The sequence below is a fragment of the Mastigoproctus giganteus genome, chromosome 10 (genome assembly GCF_048544385.1).
Source record: "Mastigoproctus giganteus isolate SK-2022 chromosome 10, ASM4854438v1, whole genome shotgun sequence".
Lineage (NCBI taxonomy): Eukaryota > Metazoa > Arthropoda > Arachnida > Uropygi > Thelyphonidae > Mastigoproctus > Mastigoproctus giganteus.
The window spans coordinates 142,638,435-142,652,990 of record NC_143584.1 but is presented as its reverse complement, the minus strand read 5'-3'; the positions used below and the strand labels follow the sequence as shown (position 1 = coordinate 142,652,990).

General features: G+C 37.4%; 1 protein-coding gene across 2 annotated transcripts in view; it reads right to left on the bottom strand.

Moving 5' to 3' along the window:
* The window catches only part of LOC150079328 (uncharacterized), a 486,833-nt gene that overhangs the window by 10,757 nt on the left and 461,520 nt on the right, over window positions 1-14,556 (bottom strand). For both annotated transcript variants that reach the window (XM_090382736.1, XM_090382738.1), the window contains one exon: window positions 4,061-4,144. In XM_090382736.1, coding sequence (XP_090238862.1) covers window positions 4,061-4,144 — 84 coding nt within the window. The remainder of the gene's footprint in view (window positions 1-4,060; window positions 4,145-14,556) is intronic.

Below are 14,556 nucleotides of genomic sequence, written 5' to 3'. Positions count from 1 at the left end.
ATCATATCGGATAATTCCACCTATCATTTGTAAAATAGAAGTAGTAGTGGCATGTGATGCAAGAAAGCAAATGTATGAGCTTATGCAGCATCAGCCAAAAAAAAAAAAAAAACACACCATTCCCTCCAAATGCCTGTCCAGTTCCTCCTTAAATTTATTCAACCTATCAACTTCCACGACAGATGGAAGTTTGTTCCAGCAATTAACCACCTGCTGGCTAAAGGCAAATTTCCGCACATCTATTCTACATCTGTCCTTTCGTAATTTGAATTTATGCCCCCTTAGATTTGTAATCTGAAAAAGTGGAAGGATCCCATCAGAATTCAGCATGCTCAACCCATTCAAGGCCTTATACACCTTAATCAGATCACCGCACAGGTGTCTAGTCTCCAGCCACTGCAATTTGCAGAACTTAAGCCTCTCATGATAAGAGGATCCCTTCATTCCCCTCACCAATCTTGTTGCCCTTCTCTGTACACGTTCAAGTAAATCTACATTCTTCCTAAAATGAGGCCTCCAGACCTGTATACAGTACTCAAGGCGTGGCCTGACCATTGCCTTATACAGAGGGACAATCACCTCCTTCTCCCTGCTAGCAAAATTCCTATACATCATTGACAAAACCCCATGACATGACATGACCTTCCCTGGCAGCCTGTCTGCATTGCTCAGAAAACTTCATATCTGACTGCACAATTACTCCCAGGTCTTTTTCATTTTCTACCACCTTAAGTGTAGTACCACACAGTTGGTACGTTTCTCTGGGGTTACTTCTACCCATATGCAGTACTTTGCATTTGTCAAGGTTAAACTTCAGTTGCCACTTCTTAGCCCATCTGCCCAAATTATCTAGATCCTGTTGCAGTAGCATACTGTCATTAACAACCCTGCCAATCTTTGTATCATCTGCAAACTTCGACATTAAGCCTGATATACCTTCATCAATATCATTGATAAATATACAAAACAACAGTGGACCTAACACCGAACCCTGTGGGACTCTACTAATAACATTAGTCCAAGAAGAGCAGCACCCATTGATTACCACCCTCTGTCTTCTCGTGGGTAGTTTTATCTTGTCACTTGATAAAACACTGTTTTATCAAGTGTTTGACAACTTGATAAAACAGTATAATAACACTTTAACTGAATATAGAAGAAAAGATTATATTACAATGGTGACACTAAAGAATCTTAAAGCAAGAACTAATAATGTAACTACCCTGTTTGGACAAGTTAAGTTGCACAAAACGGAGTATCTGATTAGACCAATTGTCTGCTACAAAAATTCAGCTTTTGCATCTCTAGCATCTTATTTATATGAAATTATAAAACCTTTATGTCTTATATTAAAATTCAGTATAAAAAAATTCTGATTCACTTTTCAATATATTAAATGACAAAAAGTTAGATAATGATGATAAATTGTTTTCCCTTAATGCTGTCTCATTATATACTAATGTAGATGTTAAATATTTGCTTGATACATAATGAGATTTGATTAACAGTAATTCCATAATGTTAAATAAAACCAAGTTACCTATAACTGAAATATTTCATTTAATCATATTTCTTATAGAGGCTAATTATATTGATTTCCAATCGGACATATATAGACAGATTTTTGGCCTTCCAATGGGACTTAGCCTGAGTGGTTTAGTCGCTGAAATTTATCTCGACAATATTGAGCAATTATACTTAAATCCATATATTCACAGGTTAACATTTTATGGTAGGTACTTGGATGATATCCTTGTTATTTCACATGAAGATATTGTAAATAACCTTATGGATTCCTTTAATAATATACATACGAGACTTAAGTTTATTTTGGAAAAGGAAAAACCGGGTGAAAATTCTATAAATTTTCTTAATTTTACATTAACAAGGGTCAACGATGACATACATTTAAAATTTACCGTAAACCAACAAATACAGGAAAATTTTTACATTATTCGAGTTTTTATGTATAAAAGGAGTATCATTTTTAACCAATTTTATAATGCGTACAGATACAGCTCTACACAGGAATATCTGAAGGATGAATGCAGAGAGCTTTCTACAAGATTTTTAAATGGGATATATATATATATATATATATATATATACTAGGCATAATTAGGAACATTCAATGAGAGGCGAAACAAAAATCAGAATCGGTTCAACTTAGTAAGAGCACTCACTACACATAAATATTTTATTAAAGTTCCACTAGTTTTATTAATACCATTGTACAACAATGGTATTAACATTTTTAAAAACACAGAATTTAAAATAGTTGCACAACCGATAAATAAATTCCAGACAATATTGAGGGCAAGGAAGACAACCTCAGTCTCTAACATGGAGTGAACCAATATAGTCTATAACATTGCTTGTGGAGAATGCAACTTCTTTTACATTGGTTCTAACAAAAAATTATCTTTCGATGTGATTACAACACCAGGCATCTGTGAGGGCAAAAAGGACAGATGCTTCTGAACTTTTCTTTCACGCCATCCAGGAGAACCACAGTTTTCTTTTTAACGAGGCTAAAGTAATTAATTTACAGAATGAGTACACAAAACTCTTAATAGCCAAAACACTTGAAATGAAGTTAAACTCCAATTCTATTAATGTACAGAGACCATACACCATTTCGGACTCATGGACCTTTACACGCATATGTGAATAGTAATATACATTGGTTAACAAAAATAATCTTGTCGTGGTACACTAATTTTAAATTCAATTTGATTTATAAAATTTATAAGAGGGCGGGTATTATTAAATACATCACTTTACTTCTTGTGACCACCGTTCGTAACCGAAATAACCTAGTGACATATAAAGAAGTTTAGTCTTGGGTATTTTACCATAGTTTGACAATTGCCTTCAATTTCTAGTCTATTATTGCTGGTGGATTTAGTTTTGGGTGGTTCGATGTGCATTAGATACGCTTTGCTCTTCCTTGTAGACATTGGGAATTGAAAGCAAGATTAGTTTTATGAAACCCGTATAAATTAACTATCTTTTAGTATGGATAATATTGCGTCACTAACTTAGATCTTTTATTAACCTTAGATCTGTATTAACTAGATAAATTTGATGTGAGCATTGGGTGAAGAAATTTCCTATAAAAAGGTATGAGAAGTTACCTTATATTTAAACAATAGTACTAAAGAAGACAGTTTAATTCTATAAGCTCTAAAATCACAAAAGAAAATAAATGGGTAATGCAAAGATTCAAAGAGGTCTGGACTATACTGCATAGTCTCATCAGGTTAAACATGAACAGAAACACGAGAGGTATCCATCTCTACTGGCTCATGTCAAAATAAAAGTATTAGTGCAAGTTTATGGATAACAATGTATATCTAGCAAGGTAGCCACATCAATGATTCCACAGCCTCTAATCCCACAGCACTTCAGTATCAAACAAAAATTGCTATAAAAGAAGCAAGCCACAACATGACAGCCAACCAAAGTCACACAGTAACTAAGTTCACAGTTAAGTCTGGCATGACTTGAAACCTAACCTACCACCCAGTCAGAGTCCAGAAAGATCCTGCAACAGACCCCTAATAGAGCAATTTGTGATGCCAAAAAACTATTTCTTGTCTATATATTGCATACAGGTCAAAATAAAACCTTCAGTAGGACTATGTAGTTATACTTGTGTAGAAAATATGTGCCTTTACCTAACTGTTTAGTCATTGAAGAAGACTTGTATGACTAGGTTTCAACATATAGCCTTTTCCCAAATTTCTATAAATTTGGGAAAAGGCTATATGTTATTAATTTAGGTTAAATTTATTTATAAATTCAAATTTTTTCCATCACTGTAAGCTCCTTGGGGCAGTTAACAATAAATTATATTTGATTTTTGTAGAAAAGTGTTTCGTAGGAATGATAAACACAAAACTAAGTTTTCACCAATAATTGCAGTAAAATTAAAAAAAAAAAAAAAATTAATCTTGTGATTGAAGGTCTAACTCTCAGTGCACAGTCAACATGAAGCAAATATTCAAACAATTACATTCTGAAGAAAAGAAAAAAAAAGAAAGGAAAAACCCCTTACCTGTCGAATTTCTTCCTTTTGTAATATTAGTCTTGTCTGTTCTTCATTGAAATTCAGCACAGCAGTTATGACTTTTGCCAATGTCTAAATCAAATAGTTTTAAAGAACTTTTTGAATATTCAGACTACAAGATAAAAAACAAACAAACAAACCAGTAATTTAATGCATGCAGTGCATTACATTTCAGGCACATTTGAATTTTTTCTTAAATTATTTTTTTATTTTTTTATTTTTTCCCCTGTGATATAATAGAAGTGAAAAGTAAATATAGTTATCTCCTTATCATTTAATTTAAGATTATAACTTTATAGAACACTTAATGAAACTATAGTTTTGTATTTTTTTTGAATTTAGCTATTCAGTTTAATTATAACTGTATAATATTTATTACTCTTCTCCCAGATATTCTTATTTTTTTTTATTCTCTTTTCTCTTTCTTCACAAGCAATGCCATATTCATGTGTCTTACATAACAATACATGCCAAGTGTGCATGGACTATCTATCTAAAGTTAACAATACAGAATTAAAACTACATTTAATCTACGAATTTCTTTTTCATATACAAATTGTGTGGAAAAAGAAACAATTGCCAGATTTCTATTTTTCCAATTTAGTGAAATTTGGAATGAACTTAACAAATATTTTTAAAAGGCCTAAATATAAAATTTCATGAAAATTTATCCGCTAGTAGTCAAGCTTTTGCATGTGGGCAGGCAGATGGATGGACATGGCGAAGATAACAAGCACTTTAACATTAGCAAAGGCACATGATGCAAGAAAGCAAGCTTATATACCATCAGCCAAAAAAAAAAAAAAAAAAAAAACCCTTATTTCACCCATCCACTCGCTCCAAATGTTTGTCAAGCTCTGCCTTGAATTTATTTAAGCTATCAACTTTTATGACAGATGGAAGTTTGTTCCAGCAATCAACCACCCACTGGATAAAGGCAAACTTCAGCACATCTATCCTACAACTGTCTTAACTCAATTTGAATTTATGCCCTATCAGGCAATTATTCTAAGCAAGAGGACGAATCCCACCCACATTCAGCATGTTCTACCCATTGAAGGATTTATACACTTCTATCAGATCACCTCGCTGGTGCCTAGTCTCCAGACACTGTAATTTGCAAAACTTAAGCCTTTCTTCGTACGAGCAACCCTTTGTTACATTCACTAATCTTGTTGCCCTTCTCTGTACTCGTTCCAGCAGCTCTACATCCTTCTTGAAATGAGGCCTCCAGACCTGTATACAGTACTCAAGGTGTGGCCTAACCATTGCCTTATACAAGGGAATAATCACTTCCTTATCCCTGCTAGAAAAATTCCTGTATATCATTGACAAGACACCATGAGCTACTCTTGCAGCCCGTCTGCACTGCTCAGAGAACTTCATATCTGCCTGCAGAATTACCCCCAGGTCCTTTTCATTCTCTACCACTGTCAGTGTAGTACCACAGAGTTGATACGTTGCTCTGAGGTTGCTGTTTCTCATATGTAGTACTTTACATTTGTCAATGTTAAACTTCATTTTCCACCTCTCAGCCCATCTGCTCAACCTTTCCAGATCCTGTTGCAGCAGCATAGCATCACTAATGTCCTTAACAACCCTGCCAACCTTTGTATCATCTGCAAACTTGGACAGTAAGCTTGATATACCATCATCAATATTATTTATAAATACAGAAAACAATAATGGACCCAACATTGAACCCTGAGGGACTCCACTAATAACATTAGTCCACGATGAGCACTGTCCATTGATTACCACTCTGTCTTCTTCCCCTCAACCACCCCTTTATCCATAGCAGCAATTTGCCTCCAATGCCACACTGCTCCCATTTGTGCAGCAGTCTTCCATGTGCAACAGTATCAAAAGCCTTTCTAATATCCAAGTATATAATATCAAAGTTATTCCCTGCATTCAGCTCTTTTTTGACTACATCATAGTATCCAATCAAATTGGTCAGGCAAGATCTCCCCTTAACAAAACCATGCTGTGTCCGAGCTATAACTGAAGTCTTGCCTAGATGATCCTGCAGTGCTTTTTTAACCAGTGCCTCCATTAATTTTCCTGGAACAGAAGTTAAACTCACAGGTCTATAATTACTTGTGTCAGCCTTTGATCCCCCTTTGTGAATTGGGGTCACATTTGCACATCTCCAGTCTATGGATACCTCCCCTGAGCCCAAGTAAGCACTCATAATTATGGCTAAGGGTTTGCTTACTTCCTTTGCTGCCTCCTTTAATATAACTGAATAGACCCCATCCATCCCAGGTGCCTTTCTTGTGTTTATCTTCAACAATTTCTCCTTCACTTTACTCTCAGTTATTACAAGGTTATCTAGCTTACTGCCGCGAGTTGAATATACCTCTGGCATTCCCCTTGCTGAATAACTCCTCATGTGTGAATGTCAATGCAAAATATTCATTTAGTTTGTTAGCTACCTGAGCAGGATCATCAACAGTTGAACCATCGATATCAAGTGGACCAATCTGATTCATCCCCTTCCTTCTAGAGTTTACATAAGTAAAGAACTCTTTGCTGTTTTTCTTTGCATCCTTTGCCAAAGATTTCTCATAATCTGCCTTTGCCTGCCTAACCTCCTTTGTGACTTGGTTACAGACCAGCTTATATCTATCATAGGCTTCTGTGTCACGTGTTAATTTATATGTATCCCATGCATTTTTCTTCTCTGCCATGTGTCTCATTAGTTCATCTGATATCCATTTAGGCCTAAACCTTGAACAATATTTCTTAGTTGGTATGTAAGGCCTAGTGGCTTCCAAGATAAGTTCTTTGAATGCTTCCCATTTTGAATTTGCTGTTGGTAACATCATCAGTTTGTCCCACTGTATAGAATTGAAATACAGTCTCAGACCATCATAGTCGCCATTACGAAAGCAATAACCCTTACGTTTACCCCTGATGGTAGTTACCTCTTTGAGTAAATCCCACTTCAGCACACTGTGATCACTGCCACCTAGTGGTTCCTCCATCTGCAGATTCCTAATGCATGAAGAATCACTACTGACTGATAATCAAATCAAGAGTATTACTCCCTCTAGTTGCCTCCCGAACATGCTGATATAGAAAACAATCATCCAATAAATCCATAAAAGCCTTGCTAGTGTGTGAGTGACCAACCCACAAATTCGAGTCAATATCTGGGAAATTAAAATTCCCCATTATAAGACTCTCTGATTTACTGGCCCACTCTATTTCCCTGTACAGTTTCTTATTATACTCATCAGAGTCATTAGGCCTATAGCACACTCCTACTCTCAATTTTGATCTCCCAATGCTTATGTCACACCAAACTGACTCGACACTGCACTGTCCAGCGATGTCAACTGGCTTCACTTCCTTGGATTTTATGTGTTTCTTAACTAATAGCATAACCCCTCCTCCCTCCCTATCCTTTCTGTAGATGTTGTACTCCCCCAATTGCAGTTCTGCATTTCTTATATCTCATTTCAATAGAAGCAGTGCAAGAATCTCTTTCACTTCTGCCAGTGGCTACTGTTAAATCTATTAGTCCTTGTATTCCCACAAGCTAGCAGTTTTCCGACCCACCTATATCATTGACAAGACACCATGAGCTACTCTTGCAAACCGTCTGCACTGCTCAGAAAACTTCATATCTGCCTGCACAATTACCCCCAGGTCCTTTTCATTCTCTACCACTGTCAGTGTGGTACCACAGAGTTGATACTTTAATCTGGGATTACTGCTTCCCATATGTAGTACTTTACATTTGTCACCTCTCAGCCCATCTGCTCAACTTTTCTAGATCCTGTTGCAGCAGTGTACTGTCATTGGTGTCATTAACAACCCTGCCAACCTTCGTTTTTGGGTGCACTATATACGTGCACCCAAAAACGTACCTTATTGGTGAGTACTACCAAATGGGTATATTCAGTGATATTCACAAATAGATATATGGGGTGAGTCAAAGTTATGTATACATTCAACAATCCATAATTTGTGAATTAAATGACTTATTTGTATTATTTTTTTTTTCAGATTGGCTGAAACCTATAGTAATGAGAGAGAGAGAGAGAGAATACAATTAAGTTTTGATGAAAGAAGGGTGATTCTTAAATGGTACTGGAAATGTGTAAATGTTGTAGAGGGTAAGCGTGCATGGGAAAGACTATATGGAACAAGGGTACCTGCTCACCTTGCAATAAGAAGTATTTAAAATGTTGAAGCTGTCGCAAATGCATTGGATTGCGACAGCTTCAACATTGGAAATGAGTCAATCTGGTGTCATAAGAATCTGGACAAATTTGAAATCTTTTAGACCTTATTACTGCAGGCAATACAAGAAGATGATCTAAATCGATGAACACAATTTTGTGAGTGGTACTATCATAAAAATGGTGGAATTGTTTTTAAGTATGCAACTGTATGGTCAGACAAAGCCATGTTCAAACTGAACAGACACCTGAATTGTCATAACAGTGCACATCAGGGACAGTTAAAATCGTGACTTCACCTTGCAGTAAGATATTAATCTGTGAGAGGTAACTGTGTGGATGGGAATTTCCTCTTGTGCAATTATTGGACCTTACAGATTCAATGGCATTTTTACTGGGAAGAGTTATCTTGAAATACAGGTGTACCCCGCAGTTACGACAAGTTAGGTTCCAGACTTTGTCGTAAAGCGGATCACTACCTTTTTTCATTTGCAGATGCATGCGATGCTCAAAAGTTTCAAAAAATTAAGCATAGTATTTATTGTTAACACTGCAATTAAATATTAATACAACTTACAAAATTGTGTAAGAAAGTTCCTAACTTTGCATTTACATAAAGGCTCGTGACTTAACAAGTACAGATCATTGCAAAAATGTTGTGAGTTAGGGTTATATTTGAAAGCGTCTGCAATTCTCCCCAGACACGATAGGAGGGAGTACATGATGAGAACCTTGTCAATCAATTCGGCACTGGAGGGAATGTGCAAGGCCCAAGGGGTAGAATTTTTTCAGCATGGTCTGTGCTTGTTAACAGGAGAGACTGCTTCTACAGGGATGGGATACACTTAAATAGAAAGGGTGCAAGAATATTTGCTGATGCTATCGAGGCAGTGTTAGGTGGGTCGGAAAACTGCTAGCTTGGGGGGATTCACAGACTAAAAGGTTAAAAGTAACTGCAGGCAGAGGTGAAGGAGATTCTTGCACTACTTCTATTAGAATAAGCAGCAGCCTGGAGCGAGGGGTGATGGGGGTTTCAGGGACTGATGGCAGTCATCGGGAAACAGGTGGGTACATGGGATGTACCCACTAACTAAGAATAAGAATAGGTGCATGTATACCAATACTAGAAGTATAGTAAATAAATTTGATGAATTTGAAGTTTTGGTCAAGACATCAAAGGCAGGTACTGTTGGGATATCAGAGACGTGTTGTACAGAGAAAAAAAGTGGGCTAGTAAAATCAGAATGTCTTATAATAGGAGATTTTAACTTCCCAGATACTGACTGGAACTTGTGAATTGGTCACTCGCACACTAGTAAGACTTTTGTGGATTTATTGGATGACTGTTTTCTGCAGCAATATGTTCGAGAGGCAACCAGAGAGGGTAATACTCTTGATCTGGTTATCAGCAGTGATCATTCGTGTACTAAGAATTTGCAGATAAAGGAACCACTAGGTGGCAGTGATCACAGTGTACTGATGTGGGATTACTTAAAGATATAATTACCATCAGGGGTAAAGGAAAGGGATTTTTCTTCCGTAAAGGTGAGTACAGTGGTCTCAGACAGTTTTTAAATTCTATAGTAGTAGTGGCATGTGATGCAAGAAAGCAAGTGTATGAGCTTATGCAGCATCAGCCAAAAAAAAAAAAAAATCACACCATTCATTCCAAATGCCTGTCCAGTTCCTCCTTAAATTTATTTAACCCGTCAACTTCCACAATGACAGATGGAAGTTTGTTCCAACAATTAACCACCCGCTGGCTAAAGGCAAATTTCTGCACATCTAATCTACATCTGTCTTTTCTTAATTTGAATTTATGCCCCCTTAGGTTTATAATCTGAACAAGTGGAAGGATCCCATCAGAATTCAGCGTGCTCAACCCATTCAAGGCCTTCTATACCTCAATCAGATCACTGCACAGGTGTCTAGTCTCCAGGAACTGCAATTTGCAGAACTTAAGCCTCTCTTGGTAAGAGGATCGGTTCATTACCCTCACCAATCTTGTTGCCCTTCTCTGTACACGCTCAAGTAAATCTACATCCTTCTTTAAATGAGGCCTCCAGACTTGTACACAGTACTCAAGGCATGGCCTGACCATTGCCTTATACAGAGGGACAATCACCTCCTTCTCCCTGCTAGCAAAATTCCTATACATCATTGACAAAACCCCATGACCTTCCCTGGCAGCTTGTCTGCATTGCTCAGAAAACTTCATATCTGACTGCACAATTACTCCCAGGTCTTTTTCATTTTCTACCACCTTAAGTGTAGTACCACACCGTTGGTACATTTCTCTGGGGTTACTTCTACCCATATGCAGTACCTTGCATTTGTCGAGGTTAAATTTCAGTTGCCACTTGTCAGCCCATCTGCCATTACTGTCATTAACAACCCTGCCAACCTTTGTATCATCTGCAAACTTTGACATTAAGCCTGATATACCTTCTTCAATATCATTGATAAATATACAAAACAACAGTGGACCCAACACCGAACCCTGTGGGACTCCACTAATAACATTAGTCCACGAAGAGCAGCACCCATTGATTACCACCTCCCACTTAACCATTCTTTTATCCATTGTAGTAACTTACCCTTAACACCATTCTGCTCCAATTTGCACAATAGTCTTCCATGCGCAACAGTGTCAAAAGCTTTCCTGAAATCCAAATATATGATATCAAAATTATTTTTTGCATCCAGTTCCTTTATATCCACATCATAATATCCTATGAAATTTGTCAGACAAGACTTTCTGTGTCTGAATTATTGCTGCAGTGTTGTCTAGGTGATTCTGCAATGCATCTTTAACCAGTGACTCCATTACTTTACCCGGAACAGAAGTTAAACTAACTGGTCTGTAATTACTCGTATCACCCTTCGATCCCCCCTTTGTGAATTGGGGATACATTTGCACATCTCCAGTCCGTGGGGACCTCCCCTGAATCCAAGGCTGCTCTCATAATTATGGTTAAGGGTTTGCTTAGTTGCTTTGCCACTTCCTTTAATATAAATGGATAGATCCCATCCACCCCAGGTGCTTTTCTTATGTTTAACTTCAACAATTTCTCCTCCACTTTGCTCTCAGTTATTACAAAATCATTAAGCACCCTGCTCCAATTTGATAACCTTGTGGCATTTTCTAACCTTAATAATTCCTCATGTGTGAATGAAGATGCAAAATACTCATTCAGTTTGTTTGCTATCTGAGCAGGATCATCAACAGTCGAACCATCGATGTCAAGTGGACCAATCAGATTCATCCCCTTCCTTTTAGAGTTTATATAAGTAAAGAAATCCTTGCTGTTTTTCTTAGCATCTTTTGCCAAAGATTTCTTGTAATCTGCCTTTGCCTGCCTAACCTCCTTTGTGACCTGATTACAGACTAGCTTATATCTGCCATAGGTTTCTGAGTCGCTTAATAATTTACATGCATCCCACACATTTTTCTTCTCTGTTACGAGTCTCATTAGTTCATTAGATAACAATTTAGGCCTTGAACAATATTTCTTAATAGGTATGAAACTTTTAGTAGCATCCACGATTAATTCCTTGAATGCTTCCCACTTAGAATTTACTGTTGGTAACATCTTCAGTTGATCCCACTGTACAGAATTTAAAAACTGTCGGAGACCACTGTACTCACCTTTACGGAAGCAAAAACCCTTTCCTTTACCGTGATGGTAATTAAATCTTTAAGTAAATCCCACATCAGTACACTGTGATCACTGTCACCCAGTGGTTCCTTTATCTGCAAATTTTTAATACACGAATGATCACTGCTGATAACTAGATTAAGAGTGTTACTTTCTCTGGTTGCCTCTCGAACATGCTGCTGCAGAAAACAATCATCCAATAAATCCACAAAAGTCTGACTAGTGTGTGAGTGACCAACCCACAAGTTCCAGTCAATATCTGGGAAGTTAAAATCCCCATTATAAGACATTCCGATTTACTAGCCCACTCTATTTCTCTGTACAATTGTTCATTGTACTCATTCGAGCCATTAGGCCTATAACACACTCCTACTCTTATTTTTGCTTTCGCAGTGCTTATGTCAAAATAAGTTGATTCTGACTTATGTCAGTTGATCCCACTGTAAAGTGGGATCAACTGATGATGTTACCAACAGCAAATTCTAAGTGGAAAGCATTCAAGGAATTAATCGTGGAAGCTACTAAAAGTTTCATACCTATTAAGAAATATTGTTCAAGGTTTCGGCCTAAATTGTTATCAAATGAACTAATCAGACTCGTGACAGAGAAGAAAAATGCATGGGATGCATATAAATTATCAGGCGACACACAAGCCTAATGGCAGATATAAGCTAGCCTGTTATCAAGTGACAAAGGAGGTTAGGCAGGCAAAGGCAAATTATGAGAAATCTTTGGCAAAGGATGCTAAGAAAAACAGCAAGGATTTCTTTACTTATGTACACTCTAAAAGGAAGGGGATAAATCTGATTGGTCCACTTGATTCGATGGTTCGACTGTTGATGATCCTGCTCAGATAGCAAACAAACTGAATGAGTATTTTCATCTACATTCACACATGAGGAGTTATTAAGGGTTGAAAATGCCACAAGGTTATCAAATTTTAGCAGGGTGCTTAATGATTTTGTAATAACTGAGAGCAAAGTGGAGGAGAAATTGTTGAAGTTAAACATAAGAAAGGCACCTGGGGTGGATGGGATCTATCCAGTTTTATAAAGGAAGCAACCAAACCCTTAGCTATAATTATGAGAGCATCCTTGGACTCAGGGGAGGTCCCCATGGACTGGAGATGTGCAAATGTATCCCCAATTCACAAAGGGAGATCGAAGGATGACACGAGTAATTACAGACCAGTTAGTTTAACTTCTGTTCCGGGTAAAATAATGGAGTCACTGGTTAAAGATGCATTGCAGTATCATCTAGACAAGACTGCAGCAATAATTCAGACACAGCATGGGTTTGTTAAGGGAAAGTCTTGTCGACAAATTTGGTTGGTTATGTTGTGGTTACAAAGGAACTGGATGCAAAAAATAATTTTGATATCATATACTTGGCTATCAGGAAAGCTTTTGGCACTGTTGCACATGGAAAACTACTGTACAAATTGGAGCAAAATGGTATTAAGGGTAAATTGCTACAATGGATAAAAGGATTGTTGAGTGGGAGAAGACAGAGGGTGGTAATCAATGGGTGCTGCTCTTCGACTAATGTTATTAGTGGAGTCCCAGAGGGTTCGGTGTTGGGTCCACTGTTGTTTTGTGTATTTACCAATGATATTGATGAAGGTATATCAGGCTTAGTGTCGAAGTTTGAGATGATACAAAGGTTGGCAGGGTTGTTAATGACAGTAATGGCAATGTGCTACTGCAACAGGATCTAGAAAAATTGGGCAGATGAGCTGAGAAGTGGCAAATGAAGTTTAACCTTGACAAATGCAAAGTACTGCATATGGGTAGAAGTAACCCAGAGAAATGTAACAACTGTGTGGTACTACACTTAAGGTGGTTGAAAATGAAAAAGACCTGGGAGTAATTGTGCAGTCAGATATGAAGTTTTCTGAGCAATTCAGACAGGCTGCCAAGGCAGGTCATGGGGTTTTGTCAATGATATATAGGAATTTTGCTAGCAGGGAAAAGGAGGTGATTGTCCCTTTGTATAAGGCAATGGTCAGGCCACACCTTGAGTACTGCGTACAGGTCTGGAGGCCTCATTTTAGGAAGGATGTAGATTTGCTTGAGCATGTAGAGAAGAGCAACAAGATTGGTGATGGGAATGAAGGGATCCTCTTACCAAGAGAGGCTTAAGTTCTGCAAATTGCAATGGCTGGAGACTAGGCACCTGTGCAGTGATCTGATTGAGGTGTATAAGGCCTTGAATGGGTTGAGCACACTGCATTCTGATGGGATTCTTCCACTTGTTCAGATTACAAACCTAAGGGGGCATAAATTCAAAATAAGGAAAGACAAATGTTAGAATAGATGTGCGGAAATTTGCCTTTAGCCAGCAGGTGGTTAATTGCTGGAACAAACTTCCATCTGTCGTTGTGGAAGTTGATAGGTTAAATAAATTTAAGGAGGAACTGGACAAACATTTAGAGGGAATGGTTGTGTGAATTTTTTTTTTTTTTTTTTTTTTGTTTGGCTGATGCTGTATAAGCTCATACACTTGCCTTCTTGCATTACATGCCACTACTACCTTGAAACCTAAAATGTAAACACTGTTTGGCAGCTTTTAAGGGATGAAAAAAATTAGTAATAGTAAAAGAGAGAAAATTTTAAAAATTAGGAGGCTGCAG